General features: G+C 41.7%; 1 protein-coding gene across 1 annotated transcript in view; it reads left to right on the plus strand.

The window, feature by feature from the left end:
* Positions 1-7,488, plus strand: part of rtn4r (reticulon 4 receptor) — a 47,635-nt gene extending 40,147 nt beyond the window's left edge. Inside the window, exon 2 of the mRNA XM_030418087.1 lies at positions 5,419-7,488. Within this exon, the coding sequence (XP_030273947.1) occupies positions 5,419-6,800 (1,382 nt within the window). The 3' untranslated portion in view covers positions 6,801-7,488. The remainder of the gene's footprint in view (positions 1-5,418) is intronic.
* Positions 7,489-27,182: the final 19,694 nt, after the last annotated feature.

The following is a 27,182-nucleotide window of genomic DNA, read 5'->3' on the forward strand; positions in this document are numbered from 1 at the left end:
GAACTCTTCACTTCCACTTTATCTTCCAATTGTTCACCAGCCGAGCGGGGATTCGATCCGACAGCCCTTTGATTGCGAGCTCATTCTCTCATTGTCAGGATATTGCGAGCTGACTGCCTATTGTTACTGCTGTCACTTCTCAATAGTGTCGCATGACAAACTATCTGCCTGCTGCAGTTGTGCCACAGAAGAGGTGTTTTCTGAGCATAGGAGTTGATTTCATCCTCCTTGTAGACGAGAAGACACTTCCATGTATGTTCACACGCGTGCATGCAGCTCTACGGCAACCTTCTTTTCCCACCCACGTACACTCATAGACTGTGGCTCTGTTTTTCCTGCTGCCGCCGACCTCCGGTTCCCTCAGTTATTCATGAGCCATCTGCTTGGGCAAGTGCTGTGTCAGATGTGTGTCAAACAGGACCTCATCTGTCCCCCTGTACATCTTCTAATTGTATCCTCGTCTGCATGCCGAAGCCGCCACTGATGCCCCCGCAGCAGTCCACGGTTAGCCAGGGGACTTCAGCTCGGCTCTCTATCAAGTCCTAGATAACCTGTTTAATTGGCTGTGTGCATCTTTATTTAAGATCATGGCATCTGGTTCATCAATGTTGAAAAGGCAGGCACAAATCTGTCTCTGTGTGCTTGTTGTTGTGTTTGCAATGTGTGTGTGTCTGTGCGTGTGTGTGCATGTACGCTCTTCTGGGACGTGGATTGATTATTACTCATGTCTAGATTGAGAGAAAGAAAAATAGGGAACTTTTTAATTTTTTTTTAATAACAGTATTCGCATTAAATCAACTTATCATGTCACCCTGTAAATGGTTGAGGTTAAGGCAACAATAGGAAGTGAGTTTGACAGCATCAAGGTTAAAAAATTGCGAACATAAAAGTGAGGAATTAATACTTGACCAAGAAGTCTGAATAACTGTGTTGAAAACTGAGTAAAAGTAGCTCTTTTGAACGATGCACTCTCGGCGACAGGGTAAATATGGCAGTCATAAAAGGGCCACTGTGGCCTTCTGATCACAACCTTTTTTCCATTTGAATATGCCCCGCCAACCAATCCCTCTGCAATTCAGGGAAAGCTCTTGAAAGTGAAGACCATTTCTTCTCTATCAAAAAACTTTTTCACAGGCTTATGAGGGAAAAGAGGTTCAAAGCAAACTCTAAATGGAATATCTTCCTGGTCTGCCATGACAGTGTAACTGTAGGCTACTCTGTAATTCTCGCCTCTCCAAAAGTAGTGCTTTATCAAAAAACTTGACATGAAAGAAAGAAGTAGAAGCACTGATTCAGAATTAAGAAAAAAAAGTTTAAGTAGACCAAAAGGGATTCATTTACAGGAACAGGAGTACATGTCGTAAGTTGCTTCACATCGAGGACGGCATAACTCAAACTCCAGTCAAATATATCAAGAGTGGGCCTCAACTTTGAAATTTGCTGATGTTCCATTTGGACAGTTCACTTCCTGTGTTATGCACAATTTAAATGGATTTCACCTGGCTAGATAGCACCAGAGGGAAGGAAGCGAAACAGTCAGCCATCGACGAGGGCTTTTAGAGACAGTCCCAAAGTCTCAGTCACCTGCCTAACTAAGGTGTAACTGCCAAACTGAGAAAAGTGAAAACTAGAATTCTGACCCTTGAAAATGGGTGCAGACAAGTCAAGTCAGTTTTATTCACAAAGATGGCTAAGTGCTTCAGTGGGCTTGACAAACTGTTACTTCATGTCATCACAGCAGTATGGCGGCACACACGGTGAACGATTTCTTTTCATCGCTTTTTTTCCTTATATAGTGTTTGCGTTGCGAAACCTGCTGTGCCAACCTTATAGTTGCTTTTGTCGTTTCCACTCAGTTGTTTTATGCCTGATAGAAGTCTAGAAGTCGGGAATATGGACTGAAATATTGACTTCCAGCTTGCACTGGATTGCAGTATTAGCCCCTCGATTCGAATAAAATTGACTTGACTTGTCTTGAAATTGCGTATAAAAAAGATTTTGAAACAACATTAAGAAGTAATTTTTTTGGAAGAAATACAGCTGAACATAATCGTTTCTGAGTGAAGGACTATAATCTTCATATTTTTGTGTTCACTCTTCATGACAGCTTTGTGTTTGCGAATCTGCGGGGCACCCGAGTTATTGCCCTTCAGACTCCCAGCTCACAAAGTCATTTATAGATGCCTCGGCTGTTCCGAAATTGGGCTTCATACAGCTGTCACATCCTATACAGTTTCTCTAAGCTATTCCCTTTTAACAATTTACGTATGCATGGGCGGATTCACACAAGATACATGACCTTAGAGAGAAGGATCATGACTATATTAAATGCAGACCCGCCCCTGAGCAACACAATAATGTATGATTTCAGAAAGAGGCCAGGAGGTCCCTCTGGAGAACGACTGTGATTCATCTCTGACAGAGACATCACTTCCACTCTGGGCCAGGGGGATAAGACTGTCATGTTAGCCGTCCCTGCTCAATCCCCGGCCCTTCAAAGTAAAGCCACCGTGATGAATCGTGGGGCCCCGCTCAATGTGCTGTCCCGACATGCCCTCTTGTGTTCATTGCGGGGTCGGGGCAAGTGTAAGAGTTTAAAATTCATGTTGTATTTTTCATAGCAAGACAAAGGAGCGCCGAGAGGTTTGGAGCTCCGAACATGCCAGGGACACATGCAAATGAGCGAGGAGTCTGGCTAAGTGATACACTCATACAATAAGTAAACAAGGCTGTCTGTGCCCACTTATACCACTCCTGTGGGCATCTCTGTGTTTCTGCTGCTGAATGTAGTGTCCTCAAGCAGGGAACTGATACCAATATTTTTGGACTCAAAGTCGTTGTTAGCTGATATTATTCATCTACGGGCTATTTTTCTGTAGCAGTATTTAGTTTTTTCTTTTGGACCAGAGGACATAGCTCTCCTGAATCCATACTAAAGAAATACTTTTAGGTGAGGTGCTGCGGCAGGCCAAAGAAAGTTTCATTGCAGGTCTCTCAGATTGTCATGCCTGAAGCTTGTCACAATCCAAGAGACTGTTATCCAATTTTTTGGCACAAGACCAATATCAGCCCAAATTAATGTCACAACCAGACTGTCCTTAGCAACATGACAGGATTTTGGATCATTTGTTTTGACGGACAATTTAATTAGCTGAGCAGAGAAGCTGTATCACTGGTCAGCAGCATTTCTTTGACCTGCCCACTTGTGTTTTCAGGCTCCTATTGTAAATAGAAGTGCCTGTCTTGGAGGAGAAGGAGCGGGAGAAGTGATGTTCTCTACTCAAAGCTGAAGGGGCAAAAATGTCAGTCAGGAGGAAACAAAGAAGCTTGTCTGCTCTTAAACAGAGTGATGATTGCTGTTGTACAATAATATAGCTCTCAGAAGAGAGGCCACTGGCAGGATCTGAAACAGGAAGGCAGTGCTCCGGGCACTGTTTTGACACAGCAGATAGGGGAAGATTAAGTGTTGAAACCAAAGCTGGCAAAATACGATAAGGAATGGATTGTCTTTTGTTATTTATTTTTTTCACCCGAAAACCTTGATGCTGCATTTTACGATATCCGGGTTTGTGTCAACAGCAGCTGTGGGGACAAACAGCTAAACATTAGCGCCTCTTTATGTAATCTTTCCTACGATTTAGATTTGAAGTGAAGACAACACAGTAAAGGAGAGGGGAAAGACTGGTGTTGTTTTCCGATCAATAGAGTGAACACAGCATACAAGTGTCTGGAGTGGATGGTGAGAGGTCTGTGAAGTCAGGCAGAGGTTATTCAAAAATCGGGGTATGGAAGAATGAAATTGTACAAAGACGTCAGCAAGCCGTGACTTGGGATTTCTGTTCGTAGCATATGGTAATGCAATCAGTGTGTTGGTGAGAAAAAAATAATTGGGACGGAGCTGATGACATTGAGGGGCTTATGTTGTCATTCAACAGATGCTAACAAAGACAAGACATATTACGCCGAGAGCTGAGGAAGCCAGGCTTTGACATGCAACGCGTGGGTGGAAATAGCCTGTTAATGAATAGACAGCACGGGGGGAAAAAAAAGAAGATGGCAGAGGAGATACACGGAGCGTGCTGTGCGATAAAATATCGCTATTGTTAGGCAGTGCTGAGGGAAAAGTGCTGCGATGCAGAAAGAGCGGAAAGTCTTGACAGCTTTCCGGTGGCAGTCTGACGGCTGAGCAGGGAGATTGGAAGGAAAGTGCAGCAGAGGGCTGCTGTCAGGCCACACCAGAGCTCCGTTTAACAAGGTCCAGAGATGAGCTGCACCGCAACACATTGCAGGGGAATGAGAAGAGGGAGAGTGGGGATGGAGGGAGGGCATGAGCAAAGGCTCATGCGTTTTTTCCTGAGCCGCACTACCTGTCATGCCTGCGAGACTGGGATTCCTCACATGTGCATGGGAGCAGAGATTGGAAATCCTCAGCCAGGACAGGCTCCGAAGAGGATTCAGAGATCTGGAGGAGTACCTGCCATCATATGCGGTGACACTTTGACACCCTTATCTCTACATGAAGGAATGATTGAGCCCGAAGAGATGCACTGTATTTTTTTTTTTCGCCTCGGCTGTACCAGCAGTGTGTAATGTCAGAAATGATCATTCACTTGTGGTAATCCAGCCCATTTCACTAATCGTGAGAAACAAGCTGATACGAACCGTGGCTGAGGACAGGCAGAAATAATTAATGTAAGCAAATGCAGAACGCGTCTTATTTTAAACATGGATGACTGCGGGCCAAACACATACAAGGATCTTGACAAGCCTCGCTCTGAGTGCTACCACACCTCTTGTATATCTCACCTTCATGCTGCACTTAGAAAAAAAACCGGGCCTCTGTAGCCCTCTTTCTACCTTGGCCGCAGGCATCAATCTCTTAGCCTGGCATGAACGCTTATCTCCCAGCGTCAGGCTAAATGTCAACCTCAGGAACGCTGAAACACCATTAGTTATGTCCGCCCTATTAGAGCATGCTAATTCAACATAAAAGCCATTTAAAATTTTTTAAACAAAAGTCTTCCCGTCAGCAGGAAGGAAATGTGTCCCTAGATGCAAATAACACTGTTCAAGTGCATGCTGAATCAACATTATGAGGAAGATTCTCTGTTCTGTAATAATGTTTGGGAAAAAAAATGTAAAATGTATTTCCAGGCATGTGAATATACAAAACATTAAAAATGAATTTCATCAACAGTTACAGAGAGCCACCCTCATGCTCTATGTCAGACTGATTCTCCAATGATCTCTAATCTGATTAAACTGTAGGGTGTTCTCTCAAAGGTTTAAGAATATTACATTCTGACCTGAATTCATACATTTCTACAGATTTCTGCAGCTATATTAGAAGTGTGACTTTCATTATTTGCATACATTATTTACTAATCCACTGATGTCTCTTTTTATCTGTCTCTGTAGGGGGGCGACTCCTGTTTCTGGTGATGTGGCTGAACCTTGTGCCTCAAACTGACAGCTGCCCTGCCAAGTGTGTGTGCTACAGTGAGCCCAGGCCCACTGTGGCCTGCCAACAACAAGGACTGTTTTCCATCCCTACTGAGATCCCTGTGCGGAGCCAGCGGATATTCCTCCAGAGCAACAAGCTGACGGTGGTAAGGTCCACCAGCTTCAGCTCTTGCCACAATCTCACTGTTCTCTGGCTGTACTCCAACAACATTAGCTACATCGAGGCTGGAGCCTTCTACGGCTTGGAAAAACTGGAGGAACTGGACATCGGAGACAACAGCAACCTCCGCACCATCAGCCCTACAGCCTTCCGAGGCTTAACAAAGCTGCACACCCTCCACCTGCACAGGTGTGGCCTGTCAGAGCTCCCCGTTGGGGTTTTCAGAGGAATGTTCTCCCTACAGTACCTTTACCTGCAGGACAATAACATTCTTACCCTGCATGATGACACTTTTCTGGACCTTGCCAACCTCACCTATCTCTACTTGCACAATAACAAAATCAAGATAGTAACGGACAATATGTTTCGAGGTCTAATTAATCTGGATCGGCTGCTGCTACACCAGAACCGAGTTATCTATGTCCAACCAAGGGCTTTTACTGATCTTGGTAAGCTGAAATCCCTGTTCCTGTTCTTTAACAATCTCACTGTCTTGACAGGGGAGACCATGGACCCACTGGTGGGTCTCCAGTATTTGCGTTTAAATGGTAACCAGTGGATCTGTGACTGCCGGGCGAGGACCTTGTGGGACTGGTTCAAACGTTTCAAAGGTTCAAGCTCTGAGTTGGAGTGCAGTGTTCCCGAGTTCCTGGCAGGAAAGGACCTGAAACGACTGAAAAGTGAAGACTTGGAGGGGTGTGTGGAAACGCCTCAAATCCAGACCAATCTCTTCAGCTCCAAGGCACAGTCTGGGAAATTCTCTTCAACTGAAAATCCTCTTGAGGACAACATTCCGAGGTGTTGCCTTGGAGATAATGACAAGTCGTCCATCCTGTCTGGCAAGAGCCGCCAAATCACCAACAACCCTCTCAAGGAAAAGGAGAACATGTCTAAGACTAAATTCAAGGAGCCGGAACGAACGAAAAACGAGACCCAGAACAAGCAGAACGATGGACCACTGGGAACCTTGTCCAACAACCTGGACAAGACTTTGGAAAACATAAACCCGGACCTTATAGACAATCTGGAATCGTCTACAGCATCAAACAAAAAGAAAAAGAAGTGCTCCAAAAAGCCCAAATCAGACACCCAGTGCATCAAAGGTCGGGGATCTACTTTGCAAGCGCTGCACTTTCTCTTCATTCCCATGATCTGGATATCTCTAGCCATGTCTTAGGACTCCTGGTATCACTCTGAACACAGGACTCAAGATTGTTGATGCTCATGACAATGATAACCAAGGATGCAGTGACATCTACAACAGACAGTGACTGAAAAGCAAGGATTCACGTTCACCCACCACGGGTGAGGACAAACAATGATGAGGATATTAGAGTACATTTAACAAAATGGATGCCTTTACAGAACACTACAGATCTAATGTATATAATGAATTGGTGCCCAAAATTGTTTGTTCTCTATGTACTTAACTGTACTGTGTCTAAGCTACACTTCGGAGACTCCTCCCTTTTTCCCTCTCAAAAGCTTTTACTGCTTAGACAGTCCACCGGAAGAATTAAAAAAATGACAAAAATGAAAAAAACAAGTACAGGAAATCAGAGACCGAGCGCACACAAAGAATGTTGGGTCCGTTTAATGAAGATAAACGATCTCCCCCCCATTATTTATTCAAAGTGATGCATTTGTTGGGTAATGTTATGTTTTTTTTATGTTTATAAAAACAGATGTTTTACCTCCCCTGATTTTAGTTCTATTTTCATGACAGAAAGGGTGTATGGGTAGCATTTACCAAAAGAATGCTGTCAGTTTGTTTATGGAGATTGCAATGGAACCATAGATATGCATTTTATTTTACTTGTGTACAAGTATGAATATATTATGAATAAAAGTTCTTATTTCGTAGATTTTCTTTGATATTGTGTGGTATGTTCTAGTATGAAAGGACACTTAAAGGTCTGATTTGTAAGAATTGTCAACTTGTCAAAAACTGAGGCTTTGGGAAAGAGGACAACCCAACCTTTTAATCCAAAAAGGACAACCACTGAAACTAAACAGTGTTTTTTTTTTTTGCATTTTTAGTGGCCACCATAGTAGAGGGTATGATGGGGGTGTTCTAGGTGCAATTACAACAGACCGGACCTACAAATGTGAGGAGTTACTGCTTTTTATCTTTAATTGACATAGAACAATGATAATTGTTTATAGCTTTTGAACTGGCAAAGTTAAGGCATACATTTGGTTATTGCCAATTTCTACCTTTCTAAAAAACAATGTTTGGACATTTAATTTACTTAATAATCACATAAAAGCAATCAAAAGAGGAGTTAGCAATTAAAACAAAGAATTTGTTTCTCCCCGAGTAGCCCAGCAGAAATACTTTACTTTATGGTGATATACAGTTTATACTTTAATTACTGGACTTCTTCTCCTTCATAGTTGCAGCTCATGAGGATCTTATTGTGCTCCATTGCTGGTGTGCCATTTTAATGAGCTGAGAAAAAAAAAAAAAAACTACATAAGAGGGGAACCATTTTCTGAGATTGTGTCAGCAAAACTGCTCTAAATGAGTACCGAAATGCATTTGAATTTACAAAATGCTTTTGAATGTAGCAATAACAGCAGCTCACATTATGTCTCACTAACCATATTGAGAGCCAAGCAGCATTCCTCCTCCCAAACAGATGGTGGGCCCACTGTGGCGTGTTCATTGTTTTCAGGATTGTTGGGAGAGTGATGACTGACTGCTCTGTCAAATCTGGCCTCTTCCCAAACCTCGGGCGTCCAGATTTTGTTTGTTTTCTCCTCAGCCTCTTCAGGACATTGGCATTGCAGCGCTCGACATAGTCCAGAGAAAACCGGCAGTGTCTGTTCAGTTTCAGTGAAATAAAGAGCAGTAATAAAGGGACGAGATGAATTACTCCTTCACTGCATTTTTTGAACTTTTCGCCTCTTCTCTCCAACTGATGTAACCCCCTTTTTTAACTTTGATCCTCTGGTCAAGGAAACCATTGGTCTAAGAATAACTCGTGAATTAAAAATAGCAGCCCTCTGTTTGATCTTCATTGGCTGCAACTTCTTTTCTTGGTACAATCTCCTAAGGCTTTCAGAGGGATCAAACAAATCAATGATTATGCTTTAATATGAATTTTAAAACACGGTCACAATCCAACATCAGCATCCATCCATGCTGTATATATTACAAGTCTGAAGTGACTGCTGCACGTGCTGCAGAGTGATGATGCTGAATGAAATGCCCCGGGCAGCTTTAATGAAATTCAGCATATGATTAGAACTAGTTATGTATATTACTCACACTGCCACATCTCTTATAATTTTGAGTGAATTATTAAACAGTGTATGAAATTCTGTGGGAATATTCAAAAAGTGACTGCTCACATCACAACCATGACTTTGAGAACATAGGGGCCCTCAAGGCGTCATATAAAGCACGTCTCTGCTTCCCTGACATGGAAAATACAGTGTGAATCACTTGAATACAAATTAATTTAAGCTTTGAGACGTCACCTTGTCATTTAGTTCTGCAGGGGTGAATTGCCTGTGGTGGGTCCACACTGACGTGACCACAGGCCAGGATAATGTAGAGACGTATATTCAGCTCCAAATTAAGTCAAGTTCTTGTCAACAGCCCTCAATTTATCTCGCACCAAGTGAATGGATTAGAAGGCAGGGTCCCCATTGTCGTCGATTAACCCCAGAAAGTAAGAGGACTGAAGAGGACCTGAGAAGATATCGATCTTGAGACGGAATCACCAGGGAAAATCAACAAGGCTCCTCCTCCACCAGACCCTCTGCTGTTTCACAAGCAGCTGCAGGCTGATAGGATGCCAGTGAGTGTGTCTTACTCAGTCAAACCTTTACTGTATATCTGCTCCGACAATCATTCGCTATCTGGATCCTATTCATCTGTCAACATGACTTTACAACTAAACCTGTAATCTGTTAATGAGGCTGACAAGCGCGGTATTTCTGTGACAAATAAAACACAACTTTCACTGTGTTACCCAGTGTCTTAATATCAGATTCATCAAACACACAATTTTTTGGAATATTCCCTCATTTGCATGTCAAAAACATCACAACCATTGCTGCAATTACCACCATTTTTTTGTCGTTGTTTTTAATAATCCTCTACCATTTTTCCATCACTCCCCTTATGTTACAAATAAGAGAGAGTTGGCCAAAAAAACCTGAACTCAAGGTTCACCTATTTTTCAAAACTCCTGTCTCAGTGGCATAGACATCGACACTCCCCTGGTGCTCCCAGCTCAGGTTCAGGACTGCTAGCCAACTAGCTTTCAGTAGGTACATATCAGTGGCGGCTGGTGACTCAAAAACTTGGGAAGGACAGGAGGAAAACCAGTCCACGGTGTCATGTTATTTTATACAAGTCAACTACTTATCCCTACTTTCTTATATTCAATGAAAATTAAGCAATAAAACAATGACTTACAAGACTTCTTTAAAAAAACATTTTATTAAATGGCAAAAGGCTGTTTGTTGTTGGCTGTTGGTGTGTGAACGACACAATCGGTTAACATGGGCTGGTGTGTCCCCAGCTGGCTAATAATGTACAGTGGGCTAATATACAAGACAAAAAAAATACCAATGTGTACCCCTTCTGGGATTCAATCCCCAGTCACCTGTGTGGCAGGCAACTGCTCTACTTACTGTGCTACCACAGCAGTCAATGTACATACTTCACGACAGCACAGGACATCACACTCATCACTCATCACAATCTCCAGCATTACATGTCCTCCAGCAGGACGAACGAAACGAAAACTATGAATTATCTTTCTGACTGCTTCTTTCTGATTTCTCCGAACAGTTTTTTTTCATTCAGAAATTTGCTTATGTTTCCTTTGAAACCGATTCCAATATCGCTGAAAACTCCATATTTCTTGTCCGAGCATGGCTGGCAGTAAAAGCTGTAAAATACATAGAAGTTTTTTTTGTTTACGGTTGTATTAATGTGAGAATGAAATTTTGGAACTGTTATTGGACCAACCTGCTGTCAATCTTGTATTCTGGTTGCTGATTGGTAAGGGAGGACGTCCTCCCTTAGCGCGTCATTTTACGTGTCTTAGCCAATCATAGATCAGCATGAAAAAATCCTAAATGCATTGAGTGAATGGAAGGAGATCCCCCCCACGGAGGACAGAAGCCTTCCGTCCTCCTCTAGCCCCCACATTCCTGCTCCCTGCTCCTCTCACTGACTGCTCTGTCTCCTCCATCTGCAGCTGTCGCTGTTGAACCGTTTTAAGTGGATTTTCTTCCAAAGAAGAAACTTTTTTTTATGATATAATATATGTTTAATATTTTATAAATGATACTGAGATTTGGTAATGATTTATTTCAACCAGTTACTCTTTCTTAAAAAAAAAAATTGCTCTTCCTCTTGCCTCTCAAAAATAGAGAAGGACCAACCTCCTCTGCCTCTATGGATGAGCCTCCTTGGTACATATAGACACAATTAGCGGTTATTCTACCAATACAGTGCCCCCTATTCGTTTTCAGTGTGATTTTGACAGGTGGACAATTCTCACATATTTCACCTTTTAAATAAAATCAATACATTTGTTAGAAATTGTGACTTTAAAACAAACAAACAAACAAATATATTTTACATTCTACATTCAACCAGATTTCCACAATTTTGTCATGAAATTGTGGACTTGATTGAGGAACAATCTATACAGGTGTCCCTTAAGGTTCTGTTATGATGTGTATTTAAAGATTTCCAACCATTACATATACATGACGTGTTCATTTTCATTAGATATACATACATACATACATACCAGGTTTTGGTATGCCTGATATTTGGAACACTACGTACCTCCCCCTTTCCTAGATCATGTTTTTCTGTCTCAGAGGAAAGTGCTCAACCATTTGGAAATGTTGCATTGGAGAGTATTAGTTTCTGTCTCTATGTTTTTCCAATATCAATGATTCAGCTATGCTGCCTGTCACTGTTCGTGTTACCATGTATATCTTTCTTTTTATTGAAAAACAAATCACTGCTGCTGTTTCTCATTTAGCAAAAAATGCTGCTGATGCTTTTTGCAAACATGCACTGGGAGGAATCACCACTGTGTTCTGCAATAGAAGTCCTCGTCCTGGATTATAACTTAAAAGGCACTTCTCCAATAAAAATATCATCAAGTGTCTCGACTTCAAGAGCACACTTTTAAATTAGCTTGATCATCAGAAGCATTTCCATGCTGGCAAACACAAGGCCTGTGGATGTGGGACTTTGAAAGGGGACTCACGCTGGGAGGAAGCTACAGTTCCTCCTAGCATGAATAACATTTGGAACATTTGGCGAGACACAAGGATCCACCCTCACCAGTACAAAATGTCTCATTCACACATTGGAGTATATGTTTCACCTCTACATTCACACATACTTCATAATGAGATGTTATGATTTTCTTTCAGTTGTCTTCAATATTTTGGTGATACTTAATTCAAAATGAAAGGATTGAATTAAACATACAAATAATGCCCATATGTTCATATTGCATAAGGGATTTAATGTACAGAATTATTCCCGGAAAACAGATGTGATATGGTGGTATCCAGGCCTCCCAAACTCAAGACATAACTAGACACATTTACATATATATATATATATATATAAATGAATTAGGTAATTGGTCATTTTCCAAGTATGTGGTTAAATTGCACTTTTTCCCACCTTCTTCTCCCTTCTTTTGATGGTTAATTCCCTTTTACAGTGGCCCATATGCCTAGATTCTGTCAGATATCGAATGCTCTATAATCAAAGCAGTGCAATAAACAAGACCCTGTTCATGTTTTAGAGTGTATGCAACCCATAAAGGATGTAGATAGCCATGTAGATAGCCCAAGTGTTGTCCTCAAAGAAATGATTTTTCTCCAGATCTCTGCTGTCCACTTAGATCTGAAGAAGAAAATCATTCCTTAGAGGCCTACAATGTAATCACCTTGGAGTTTGAAAGATGGTTTGAAGGAGGAGTAAAGGAATCCATCTGTCGAACTGGAACAGCCCTCTTTGAACAGAGGAGGTGGCTTACTACACGACTTGTCACTTAAGGACACTCCCACACAAAGTTTAAAAGCCTGCAACTCCTCCAGTTAGTTAGAACTGAGGACACCTCTTGAACGAGAGGTGAAACGTCTTCAAGAAACTGAAAGAAGTCCAGTTGCTTACGATACAGCACCTAGAGTTACCACGATCTAGATGACTGAGAACCTTCATCGACACACCGGCCACTTCTTTTCACCTAATGTTATCTAACAAAGATGTGGTAAAAAGTCTTTGATGCTTAATGTAATTGACGATATCTGCTGTATTTCACTGTTTGTTTTCAGCCACCATATCCTGATGGTGCTGCTTCACAATAAAAAAACATTTGAATAACTAAATAACAGAGAGGTTTCATTGTAAAAAAAAAAAAAATTATAGGAAATCAAAAATGTGAAACTGAATTGATGGTGCTCTGTCAGCAGCTTTCTTGGATAATGTTCCTGGGAGGGAGAGTGTTTACAGCAACTCTGTTGACCATTACACAAGCCAAGCACGTCATCAATTGAAGCCCCTCAAGCAGATAGCCCTGCTGTAAAAGAAACGTAAATCCGTGCCATGTTAGGCTGACTTGCCAAGTCAAACCAAGTAGGGCCAAGGCAAGCATAATGCAATGGACAAACACCATTTGTAACATGAGCAGTGTCATTTTAGTTTCCTTACAAGATGGATTTCAAAATGATTGTTGCTGTAATAATAATTTACAAAGGTGTAATATTCCCTCATAGCATTGCAAAGGCAGTGCAGTGTTCCTATATGTGATGAACCTTGAAACTCTGGGATGTAAGTCAAATTGGACTTCCTAGATTGCATTCCATCCTCTGGAGCAACCACCCACACTTATCTTTTTTTTCTTTTTTTTTTTTGTAATTTTGCACATGGATTCTCCCAGATCACTCTCCCCTCAGGAGCTCTGACCAATCAATTGGGCCCACTAGAACAATGACATGGATGTAATCTCTCACTGGCTTCCCATCTATAAAAAGCTGCCAAATGCTGTTAGTTCGGATTTTCAATCAAGCCGGAAGGAAGTTTTTATTTCACTTTTTTACACACTTATACAGCCTTATTTCTGGACCTTCAAAGTGTGTCTTGTTGTCACAGACACTGTAACACACACACCACAGGATCATTCCAATTTTCTTCCAGCTGGCTACCCAAGGAGACTAAAAACCCATCAGCCCTGGCCTCTTTACAAGCCCCCTAAGTTGTCGGCGGAGGCTGTGAGGTCTGACAGCAGTGCCATGCCGGGGCCACAGCTCCATTTAACAGTGCCTAGAAACACGACGACCTGAGCCTGCGGGCTCCTGCTGGACGTCAAGAACTTTCTCATCACAGTGCAAAAACTGACACCCACCCCTCAGTCGGAGTGTATTTCTTGCTCTCAGTAACAGATTTAGCCTCTTTCTGCAATGATGAAGGGAAATGAAGCTAATTATGGGCCCTCCATCTGCAACGAGGGTCCGGATGCAAAATGCATTAGCATCTTGGCAGGGAATCAAAAATAACTACAGGCGGCGGAAGAAACCCTGGTAAAGGAAAATAATCAGCATAGGAAAATGTTGCATTTAGCGGTTATTCTGCAGCTGACACCCATGTAATCATACTTCCAACATGCACCAACAGTAATTTGTTATATTTTAATAATATCAGGGATAGGTCTCCATCCAAAAATGTATTTAAATCTGCCTCATCAGATTTGGATTTTGATGTGAATAATAATTCAATATTATGCAACGGATCATTTTAATGCCAGGAAATTAAAGCAAATGGATTCCCCCCCCCCCCCCCCCCCCCAAAAAAAAATTTAAATTGTTGCTGACTACAACTTTTAAAAATTTTGAACCTAATGACACATTAAAGCTCTCCAGTCAACTCTACCCTAAGCTTTTTCAGCAGAGGAGAGGCAGATGTTAGAGTTAGAGTGTTCGAGTCACACACTGACTGACTGATTTAAACTGAAAAGTCAAGGAGAGTGAACCCGCCACAGCAGTTGTAAGCTTTCCGTTGTAATTTGCTCAGAAACCATGTGGACTTAGTAATACTCACAGAGTGCACAGCCCAGCTGCTTAACTCTCCAAAATAGCAAATATTGAATACATAAATAAAACATTATGGAATAATCATATTAATATAGGAACACATTTAAAAATTCACCGACACATTATGAAATAATTTCAATGAATTATTAACATTGGACTCAAATGCTATTTCTTTATCATCTTCATTACAACAAGATGAGCTAAAAGAGCGTGCAGTGTCTTTCCTTAACACATAAACCCATGAGCTAGCTAACAGCAACGGGCATGTGATTGGCTGAAGAGCAAAGGGGTGGAGATGGTTGGCAAAACAAAAATAAGTGTAATTTCCCATTTGCCACTATAAAAAAACAATGCACCACCTAACTATCCCATACTTAGATTGGTGGTGCAGTCGTCACGGATTTGTCTGATGGGCCGGCTTCCTCCTATAACAAGTCTTCCAAAATTGAGCAATTCATTGTCAGAATGTTATTTTGTTAGGATTTGTGAAGCGCAATGGCTGATCCCAGGGCGCCAAGCAAGCCACGACCGCCACTGTTGTCAATAGAAACCTCCATTGACAGTAGAAAATTAGAAATGAACAGTGTCCTCCTGAGTCCCATGATTACCCCACCTCCTCCCTCTGCAGACTTTGACTCTATAGAAACGTCACCTGACCCTGGCCACACTCACAATTACTACAGATGCTAGAGGGCTTCGCTGCTTGACTTTAGAAAGGAAACGTTGTTTCGGGGCATTTTCTGTAATGACCAGTGCCTGTTTTTTTTTTTTTTGTGTCCCCTTTACAGTCGTGTGAAGGGAGTAAATGAAAAGGGAAAAACATCGGTTTCAGAAGAGGGGTCACGCTATGAGAGGCAAACAATAATTACAAAGAAAATTGTAGACTGAGCCAGACTCAAACACCTGACCAGACTGAGTACTTTCCCAGTGGGGCCTGAATCCAAGTTCACTGCCTTTCCTCAGCATGATTATTACTGTTATTAATATTTTATTTGTATTTCTTTTTTTCCTGCACCATACTCACGTCCCTCCTCCCTCTCTCTTTTTCGCTCTTACACATTTAAGGCCTCTGTACGCTGATCTTTAATCAGAGTATATCTTGTGGTATGTTTTCTCATAATGTCAGAAAAACCTGCAGAACACAACATCGAGTTGCGGCAGTCGAAGACGTAACAAGAAACCTTCCTCCCTCGCAGGTGACAGCTTTCGTGTGACTTAACCTGGAGATACAGATTTAACATTTTCATTCCTAATACTCGAATCAGGATTGCGTGTAGCTCTGTTTACCCATGTAAACTTTCTTCAAAGGAAGTGAGCTTAAAAGCAGGGGAAAACAACGAATCCCCGCCCGCTTCTGGATGTCTCTCTATTCACTGAAAATGACCCGCCTTCAACTCCTAATGCAAATTCTAGCAGACACTCCATGTCTCCTCCAGAAAACACCAACCTTTGATCATAAGTAATAAGGCTCTTTTTTTTCCCTCCTTTGCTTCAGCGAATGTGACTGAAATATTTGATTTCTTGGCTCGAGGCGAAGGCTTATGTGAGAAAGTTGAGGCCGCTCACTGCAGAGGAGTCCCAGACTTCGACAGAAGGGCTAAAAGTGTTTGCGTTCTGCTCTGCATGCTAAACGCTCTCCGACGCTATCACGCTCTCTTTCTATCAAATCTCGCTCCGGTTCCCTCTCCATCTCCACCTATTTATTTCTGCCACTCTCTACCGCTCATCCTCTCGCTCACCTTTCTCAACCAGCGTACATGCTATATAATTCATGCTCGGAGAGTCTCTTTGAATAATATCTGTAAGGATCAGCCTCCAAGACGAGCTGTTTGATCTGTTTTTGAAGCTGTTAAACATTTTTTCAGCATTTGTAAACACCGCATGAAAATAAGCAGAGGTCAGGTGAATTGAGAAAAAAAGCGTAATGAACATCTACAAGTTGGTGTTTTTAAGTGAATTGAGTCATTCATCAGAAGCAAAAAGTTATATCAGACAGTGTCAGGTTTCTCAAATTACTCTCTGAATTTCTAATTCAAGTTGTCGGGGCTTCACTATTTGCTCACAAACTTGGATTTTAGAGCACAAGTTTGACATTTTTGTGCTTATTTGCTTTCTGGCTGAGAATAGATGAGATGATTGATACCATTCGCATGCCTGTCTAAATGTGATCCTACAGCCAGTTAGCTTTGCGCAGTGACTGGAAAATGGGTGGCAAACAGATACTCTGGCTCTGTCCAAACAGGAAGAAAATCCACCTCACAAAGCTTTCAAAACACAATTCATACAACAAAAAAAAACTAAAAGATTGTTTCTTGGCTTTGTGCAGACTTCAGGAAGCTATTGTGCCTGGCCAAGAAATAGTCTGGCACTTGACCCAGTGTAAAACTGTGAGTTTCAAGGATACAATATCAATCTCCTCTTCTTAGGATCCGCCAGGAAGCAAGTAAAGATATTTCCTAAAATGCTGAAACATTCTTTAACTCATTCATATCATGTTATATTGCTGTTATTCAAATGATACCCTTACCACATAATTAGTTTTTTTTTTTTTTTTTGATTAAGGCATTTGTACACATTGTACCACAGTGCTCACATTTCACCTCTGGTGAGCTTGAATTACACGGTCAACGTACTGGCTGCACAAATTTAAGCTTTATTTTGCAACGTACGCATCGACTGTGTGGTGTATTTTATTGTTTTTGTGTGACGGCTCGAAATGTGATTATTCAGAGTCCGGGCAAAATGCGGATTACACAACAGATGACTTGACACACCTGTATGAATCATGGAGTCTGTACTTTGTGCACTAAAGTGACAGAACTGGAATTTCATACCTCATTCCAGTGTGGCCCATGATAAATGTAAGCCGCTGTCACCAATTTCAGTGGTCTTGTGAGCCAACTGGGGAATTGCAACTGTATTGGCTTTAGCCCCCAGAACACACTCGAAAGGTCATGTCAGCAGGACCTTCATCCTGATCCTCTTTTAAACGATGAGGATCATGATTCTATTTTTGCCATTAGTGCTATCATAGCGTGAAATGCTGCTAGGGGATAATCTTTGAGCATTTTTTCCACGGGAGCAGACTGAGAATGATGCTTTCCCCATCCAGGGAAGGTCAAAGTCACGGGGCTATCACAGTGATTGCACTGCAATGTAAATGATGCAGGATGTGATGCTTTGGACACACGGTTGGATAACATTCCCCCTGAAATTTCAGAGCGGAAGTATTAGTGTATTAGATTGAGATCATTGCTGACGACATTTGCTTGATGAAGCGACCCTATCTGCCCCACACCAGGGCTTTCTCTGGACTTGATGTGTCCGATAACTCTGTTCTCTTTTACGAAACTCTTTGACTTCTCGGCCAGGACAGAGGTGAGCTATATAATTCAGAGGGGGATAATCTTGTGAACCATTTATGTTGGCTGAGCGGCTCATTATTTCTCAATCACGTCTGGATTTGGGAATGAAGAGTGGCAATTTGTTCTCAATCCTAATTCGGTCACATTAAGGCTGCACGTATGTTCGTACCCAGGCCTGCACCGAGGGACATGCAGCCCCCTCAAAAGCCGCAAACTGGAGGCTGCAGAGCTTTTGCTGTAGATTAGGCTGATATCCAATGAGATTTGGTCCAACCTCATGGATGGGCCGTGTAAATGGGTCTATCTAATGATCCAACTTAATATGATTAAAAAAGAATAAAGCCGACCATATATGCATGCGCTTCATCTCTTTTTTCCCTGTTCGTCCGTCCCTCTCTCACACACTGAATGACCCGGAGCCCCCTCACATCACCCAGTTACATGCCAGTTTGTGCCGCAATTTCAGCTGATGTGCGGTTATCCTCACGGCACAACAGCACACGCGGAGTAACATAATCTGCTCTGAACCAAATGTCGACAATCTGCAAGCAGAACTCACACCACGCCTACTGAAAAAAACACCCACCAGCGTTCTGAGCGGCTAATCCGCTGTGACGTAACGCACAAACACAAACCAGACGGGATGAATGTAAAGCGATGAAGTGAGGGGCAAATTCATGTACTTATGTATAGATTATTATTATCATTTTTTTTTTTTTTTTTTATTCATTTCCTTATGCAACATCTTTGGTGTTAAATGGTTTTAGCTGGGAGGGTGTTTGTCCCTCAATCAGTGTGACCAGCACTGTGATGCGTTTTTTTTCCTCGTATTGTTTGCTGAAGCGGCCTCAGTTCCTGGAAGCGGTGCTCCTTCCCTTGTCTGATCGGGAATTAAAGGCAGAGCTCAGTACGTAAATCCGTGACGCGGTGTGTTTTTGGAGCAGGACACAAAAAGAGTAATTGTATCTTGCAGGAGCTGCGGCCTACGTCTTAACATTACTGAAATACCCACTTCCTGTTGACTATAACAGTCAGTGCAGCAAATCAAACCATGGAGGACGGGAAGAGGCCCCTACGACACGGAGCAGCTGAATGAACAGTATCCCCATGACGATACAAAACCACCTCTGATGTGTAATGAATATTAATTCAGACAAAAACACTGATGTCTTAACATAATTTGCAGCGACTGCAGCCTCAGGAGCATCGCGCCATGTGCCCAACTTGGAGCGCTTCATGAAGTGACAGAGAGAAGAAGTCAATCATTCAAACGGACGGTAAGTGATTGACAGCATCAGACTTCCATCACCTTGCGGGTATGTTCTCTGCGCATGATGGATAGTTGATTTACCCAAACTTTAGATTAGACTGCCACTACAGTCTGAAAAGTGCATGTTGATGTCAGGAAGAAAACAAAACATACCTCCTATGTTTAGAAAGAGAATAGCGATGAAACTAGTGAGTGAGGTGAACACAGGTGAGGGGAACAGAGTTCATGAAGTACAAAGCTTTCCTTCATGTTGATTTCTGTGCCTCTGTCAGAGGAGCGCTTCACTGAAGAGGAATAAATCAGCCACATCGCTGCTCAAGCCTGCAACCCAGTTCCTCTGTTTATTTTTGTTGTTGCCATTTACAGTAAATAGTCTGTTCCTGACTACCAGCCAGTGCTGGGATGTAAAGAAATACATTTACTGAAGCGTTGTCCTAAGCATGCATTTGGAGTAGTGGGATACATGTAACAGGATTATGTAATTAGGATACAAAAAACTGTTCGGTTAAAATAAAAGAAAATGTGATTTCACAACAGAGATATTTTGTAATGTGAGGGGGATTACCAACAGGATTACAATTATAAACAAAAAAGAAGTTAAACCAAATACACAAGTGTGGATTCTTTCAGAAAACACACTCGTTCTGAAGATTAAATAAAGTCTTCATATTAATATTTCTTTTTTTTAGACTTTATGTGCAAACATGGTGTTGAGGTAATCCAAATGTAACAAAGTAATGAAATTATTGTAATTTTGTAATATGTGGATTAAGTTACTAATTAACATTTTTTAAGGTAATAAGAAGCTGTTTCAGGATTAAATTTAAAATTAAATTAAATTTAAAAAGTGACCCCCCCAACACTGAGAGTAAGTACAATTTGAAAGTATCTGTCCATTAGTATTTCCATTTTCTGCTTCTTTATACTGCTACTACTCCACTACATCTATCTAAAAACTATATTTGTAAGCTACTTTGTACGTTAAGATTATTAAAGTAGAATCGAATTCAACTAATAAATGGATGTGTTCTTATATGGAAGTTAAATCAAGTCATTAATCAAGAGCATAGATTTTCAGTTTGAGAGCATGATTTCACTCCTTTTCAGTGACATAGCTCCTTCGCGTGCTCAGATTTTTTCTCCTCATGCTCACATTTTGTGCTTGCATTTAAATTTCTTCTGCTTTCTTTCAAAATGTCTGCTTAAAGTAAAAAATCACATGCCTGTGTTCATGCGCTTCATCTCTTTTTTCCCTGTTCGTCCGTCCCTCTCTCACACACTGAATGACCCGGAGCCCCCTCACACCACCCAGTTACATGACCCTGCGGTTAATTGACATGCGGCTATTATTTGGTAATATACGGTACATTTACACCCAACTCTGTACGCCGGGCCAGGATGCGAACCAGCGTCCCATGATGCAAAAAGCATCATAAATTGATGTTCTTAACCACTGTACTATCGTCTGAAACATACTAACCCTTTAGTATTTATACTATATAACATATCCCGCTGCCTGGGCAGTTGGCTATTGGCTAATATGGCGAAAGTAGAGCCACTATTGTTCTACTTTATGTTGATGTATGTAACTATTGTAATGAAAAGCATGGGCGCTCGTGTATTGATTAACTGATATTTTATTCCAAAAGTCGTCATAAAATAAAGGGAACCACCACATTTAACAGCCTGGAGGACGGAAGTAGATAAACCCGGTAGAAACAGTGCCGTATGCGACGCTCCTTGAAGTACAGCGAACGCATCCGCAAAGAAGCGGGTATAATCTGATTGGTCAACAGTAGCCGGCCTTCTATTGGTTGACAGTGTTGATACCCAAGAAAAATCCGTGAGCAGAGGAGAGATCCGAGAGCAGAACTTGACCTGTGAGCAGGTGTGTGTTCTGAGCGCGTGCACTTAGATCTGAGCGCGCAGAGGGCACATTTGAATGCGAGTGACATTTTTGTTTGCAAGAAGGAGAAATGTGAACACAGGCATGTGATTTTTTACTTTAAGCAGACATTTTGAAAGAGAGCAGAAGAAATTTAAATGCAAGCACAAAATGTGAGCATGAGGAGAAAAAATCTGAGCACGCGAAGGAGCTATGTCACTGAAAAGGAATGAAATCATGCTCTCAAACTGAAAATCTATGCTCTTGATTAATGACTTGATTTAACTTCCATATTCTTATAGATTAAGCTACTGGGCGTATTTGAAGTATTTTTAAGTAACTGAAGAGTAATGAAAACATGAATGCATCAATAATTACAATACATTAATATAAAATACATTATTCTGAAATGGGTCAAACGGAACTTTTACTTTTGGTACTTTGAGTCTATTTTGATTCTGATTTGATTTTAAGTAAGTACGATTTTGTAAGCTGGTCTTGTAACAGAGTATTATGTAAAAAAATATTTACATTGTGTTTTTTGTAAATTAAATCTGAGTACTTCCATCACTGGATGCTTGAAATAGCAAATGCAACATCTGTAAACTGGATATGGTTGAATCACCAAGCGTTATCTCAGTAGGGCATAGCAAGTGCCAAAAAGATGATCTATTTATATGAAAATGTCACAGATTACTCCTCTTTAAATAGGACTCCTCCTGGATTAGAAAGTGGGAATCCTTTCATCAGGACCAGCCAGCTCAAAGATACAGGACTGAATATAACACAGGACTCGGCTTGTGCGGAGTAACATGTTGCATTAATGTACTCTCTTCTGGGAAGCCATCTTCACAGGCAGAACATGCTCTTAACTGTGAGAGCCTGGTGAGCCAACATTTCTTGATGTACCTCAGGGGCTTAGGGGGACTGATGTCCAATTCTTTACACTTCCATGCGTCCAATTTTCACTCTCTAATGGAGTGAAACATGTTTCAGTACTGGGGAGCTTGAAAAAAAAAAAAAGAAAAAAAAAAGGAGTTTCCGTTCCCTACAGCACAGCAGTGATTCAGAAAACAGTAGAAAAACACTAATGGATCTATTTTCTTCCATTGATTTACAACAAATAACTCTGTGAATAAATGACAATGTTCCTTTTAAGTCAACTGACCAGAGCTTCCACTCTTAAATCCTGCTAATACCATCATTAATATGTATGTATGTATTTGTAGGTCTGTGTAAACAAACAGACCTCCTTCTGTCAAAAAGCAGTCAACACATGTTTGTAATTCTGGGACTGGCTCGCAATTCCTCCTCCTCCTCCTCCGCTGCCAATAACCTGCCCGCGCCTCGCCACAGGCTGAATCTGTCCCGCTGTGCACTCCTGTAAATATGACTGATTCCTATTAATCCGTGCCATTGTGTTCTCGCTCGTCGCTCAGGTTCTTTTTAAATCTCTTCATTCTTCGGGTTTAGGCGACGAAGAAAAGCGGAAAAAGGGGAAATATAGAAAAAGGGGGCCGATGGAGGGGAGGGAGCGACTCGTGATGCTGTTTATCTGCTGGAGTGACTCCAGCCCAACCTATCTCATTAGGCTCTTTGTGATTAAAAACTACTCTCTGGCTGATATCATTAACCTGCCCACACAACCATACACTCTCAATGGGGCCTTACAAACTAGCGAGAAAGAAATGAGCTCGCGCCTTGTGTGTGAGCTCTAAATTCACTCGCAGCTGCACCAACATAACGATGAGGGGTGTTTTGGTTTTTTTGGCTTTTTTTAAGCTACGCTGCAGGCATACAGATCAGATATTGGGCCGGCAGAGCCCCTAAGTAGCCTGTCACGACGGTGAAAGAGGACATTCGGCATCTATCAGCGATTACAGTGGAATCTATAGCCTTTTTTCCCCCACCGTCACCATTTATAATCCCCTTCCTATGCTCCCTTATCTGATTGCGACCCCAGTCACAAGCTCTTCTCGGTGTGAGATTACAAACATCTGGCGGGTCATCTACTCTCAAGCTGTTATGATAAACTCGGCAGCAGAGAGGGCTTGTGGACAACCCCGGGAAAAAAAATATTTAGTGATGTATGAGAGTGAGTATCCCACACGGCCGACGTCCTAATGCAGTGCTTCGTCATTGCAATGAGATCCACCACCTGATGCCCCGCTGGTGTGGATATGTGATTAAAAAGCGTAATCTGAGAGCTTTGTATGGACTGATATGCAGTATATCACTTCACAGCCGGAGTTTCTCCTCTTAGCTGCATTTTTTTCCTTCAGGGTTATCTAGTCTACTAGGGTGTCAAATGTTGTATCTAGACGGCTTAGTGGGGGAGAAAAAAAAAAGAAAACGGGAAATGAGAAATATGCAAAGTTGCTCCTGAATGTTAAAGGGAAACACTGAAATTTGTGTAGAGAAGAATAATTACACGCTCCTCCTGAATTTTCTAGGTCTATATACAGCCATTACCATCTTTAGATCAAAAAAGGTTGTTGAATCTCATCCAAGACATCTGACACGCGCAGGGCCTGGCAAAAGATCAAACCAGGCGCCAAATGAATTGAAGCTTGTTAGAAAGTTCTTGCGAGGGGCGGAGGGGGGAGGCTGTAATTCGAAGTTAAAGAGAGCGTTAGCAGAAAATACATCACAGCTTTTGTGCTAAATATTAACATTTTATTCTTAATCCTATAGGCCATAAGGTCTTTAATTGCCTTGCCCGGGGGGCATGTTGAGTTTGGAAATTTGGCCCGTTGCTATCAGCTATCAGAGGTTAGGGTTGCCATACATTTAGTACATACATTCATGTTCCACTATGGATGAATCCTAATGACCAACACAGCTGACAGGTCAAAGTGTTTGCTTCGCATTTTAAACGGCCGTGGTCCTGTAATTTTAGTTTCATTGTATGTGTGTTTTATGTTATTCCTGTCTTTTTTTGCCCTTTTTTCAGTGTTCTGTTTTCGTGTGCTCCTCACCAGGTTATGTTTCCCTCCCCACCTGTCTTGTTTCTGTTTAATTAGCCCGGCCCTGTTACCTGAGTTCCTCCCCGGTCTGACTTTCCCTCCACACCTGCACTGCATTTCCTTCATCAGCCTTCCCTCCCCCCAGTGTTTTTGCTGCCTTTCAGCCCCTCCCCCGTTTCTGTTTTTTTTTTTTTTCACCTCATCGCCTTGTTAGTTTAGTTTGTACTTATCCGCTAAGGTTCCGTGATCATGCCGTTGTCATGCTGTTGTCTCCCGGTCCCTCTCGTTCCTGCTATTGTGTTTCCCTGATCCTGTCGTGTTTGCCAGTCCCAGCCCTTGGCCCCCAATAAGCTTCATCCGCTGACATTTCTGCCGGCCGTCTTCTGCATTTGGGTCCACCTTCTCTGCTCTCGTCGTGACATAAATGTCTTGACAACTTGATGGAATGCTGTGAAGGAAGAGATGTTCCTGTTTCTTTTGGAAATAATCATATGAACTTGTATGATCCCTTTAAAACTGCACTTTTTTATGCTTACAAACCGAATAAACAAACTCTTAATTTTCAAGACTGAATAAACACACTGAACATAAAGGACAACACAATTTCATGCTGTTTTACTTTTTGCCAGACTCTGCCATCTTTCTAGCTTCAAACAGTGTTCTGGGGAACTTCTTTTCCTTTGAGAACAGCTTGTTTATTCAGCAATGAAAAAATATTTCTGAGTTCATCATTACTTCATTAAAATGGTAAATATTAAAAGTCTGAGTTTGAAATTCTTCTCCAAAACTACATGGTGACCCTTCAAAGTTTAATCAAAGACCATCACATACCTGCCAAAGTCATGATTTTCACTGGAGTCACTCTATTTTTTTTTCCAGATTGGTAATTTATCCCACTAATCTCCCAATTTCATAGCCTTCAAATCAATTGGGAGTGTATACGCTTCTTCAGAGATGTGTGTCGGGGTACCTGGCAACCCTGCCTAGAGGCAAAGGTGAGTGTACGCAAACGACCTGGCCTGATGTGTGTCGCCCATCTCTGCTCTTGCTCAAGCCCTCTGCTCTGCTCAGTTTGGAGTTAGAAATGGATTAAACGTGTCCCAAGAAGTTGAAATTTACTTCCAGAACTTGACTTCCACTTGGTACGAGAACTTCCCCTTTATTGAAATTTGGCCCCTGTCTCACCTGCTCGTCCTCTCGCCGAGTCGAGCATCATCTTATCCCTCCGTCTCTTTTCGAAGGTCTATCTGGCATTGAAATCTTCTTGGTGTGTGCACTTAAAGATGTTTTTGGGGAATTACATTTTAGATGCTTTGATGATTTGATTTTGAAGGTTTTTATTTATTTATTTGTCACTGTGAGCTATGAATCAGAGACTAATATAAACAAATTTAACTCTCACATATTAGTATTTAATCTATTACTATGTGGTGTGGGGTTCTGTGGAGCAGGTTAAAATCTCCTAAGAAAATCAATGATTAAAGCAGCGCCATGGTGATCATAGTAAACATACATAGGTAGCATCAGAGTCGCCCTTTTAACTCAGAGATGGTGCAAAGCAGCTGCAACAAAGACCCTTCTATAATCCACGGACAGTCATTTACATTTTTCTTACAGTGAGCCAAACAACCGTCGTATAACTGCATGCCAGAGTCCCAAGCAAAAGAGGCATGAAGTGTAACACCGGCTTCTAGAATGACACTGCATATCTGTCGGGCAGTGCTTTCTAAACAATGGCATAACAACAATCAGGAAATCCCAGTTATGTGGCTGTTGATGGGTAGGAGTTCCAGGAGCTCCCATCGTCTGGATTACACTAAAAAACTGAGAGGACAATTAAAAAAAAATGAACATTCGCAGTGTGGAGCATAATTAATGTTATTCTTCAATATATGCAGATCACAATCAGGCCACATGTCCTGCAAATGTATTTTTTGCTCCCCCGCCCCAAAATCCAAATGGATGCGGATTTGCATTACTAATTGTTCATTGTTTTAATTAGAGACAATAACAAGTAAGCAGATGTCCAAACAGCAACAGTGGCTTTGAGCAATTAATCACGTCCCGAGCACTAATTCTGACTCTTCTGATCCTCCCTGGCAGAAAAAAAGGACAGATGCACCATACACTGAGATTTTTACACTTTGGTCAAAGCTGTGACTCCTGCCAAGTGAGCGTACTTCAGTAAGCACCTGAGATACAAATTATGCATCCGCTGCTCCCAACCCACACTGCTCTATCTCCGTATAACAACTTCATAGACATTCGGGGAAAGAGAATTTCACTAACACCAAATATAACTCTTGAGTGTGGCAGGAGACTCAACCAAGGAAACCTTCAAATGAATCCACCTGCTAAGGCAGCCTTGAAGCTCTCGATCAAAATTTTACTGTTCCCCCGCAGCTAGCGAGCGCCGCAGTGCAGATGCAGATTTCTGAGGATAGAGGGGAATGCAAGGGGGGAGGGGAGCCCGAGACGGGGCGAGGAGGAAAGAGACATTAATAAACAAATTGTGAATCCTCCATGTCTCTATCATCCAGCCCTCTTTCTGTTTCTTCTCACCCAAATCTAACAGCTGGTGGCACAAAAAAAGGAAAGAGTTTGTTTTGATGTTTGTGCGGAGTCGAGGCAATAAATTGGACAGGGATTTAGCAAATCAGAATTCATTGCAGAAACTTTCTGATCCTGGAGGTTCAAGGGCTCTGGATAAACAAGACTGATTGTTTCAGAGGCATGCATACATTACCCCTATTTGAGCCGGAGCTATTACACACAGACAGCTAAGGGAGTATAAGCCAGACTCATATTGAAACTGCTCTACAGAAGACAAAAAATAAAAACATGGCAAGATTAGATCAGTGGATTTCTGTATACAAGCGAAGAAGCGTGCACTGAGAGACGTTCCTTCCAAAAAAATGCTCGAGCCTTGATACGTGACAGACATGATGTTTAAACATGTGGAGTCCTGCTCAAACAATAT

This window comes from Sparus aurata, chromosome 5 (genome assembly GCF_900880675.1).
Source record: "Sparus aurata chromosome 5, fSpaAur1.1, whole genome shotgun sequence".
Classification (NCBI taxonomy): Eukaryota; Metazoa; Chordata; class Actinopteri; order Spariformes; family Sparidae; genus Sparus; species Sparus aurata.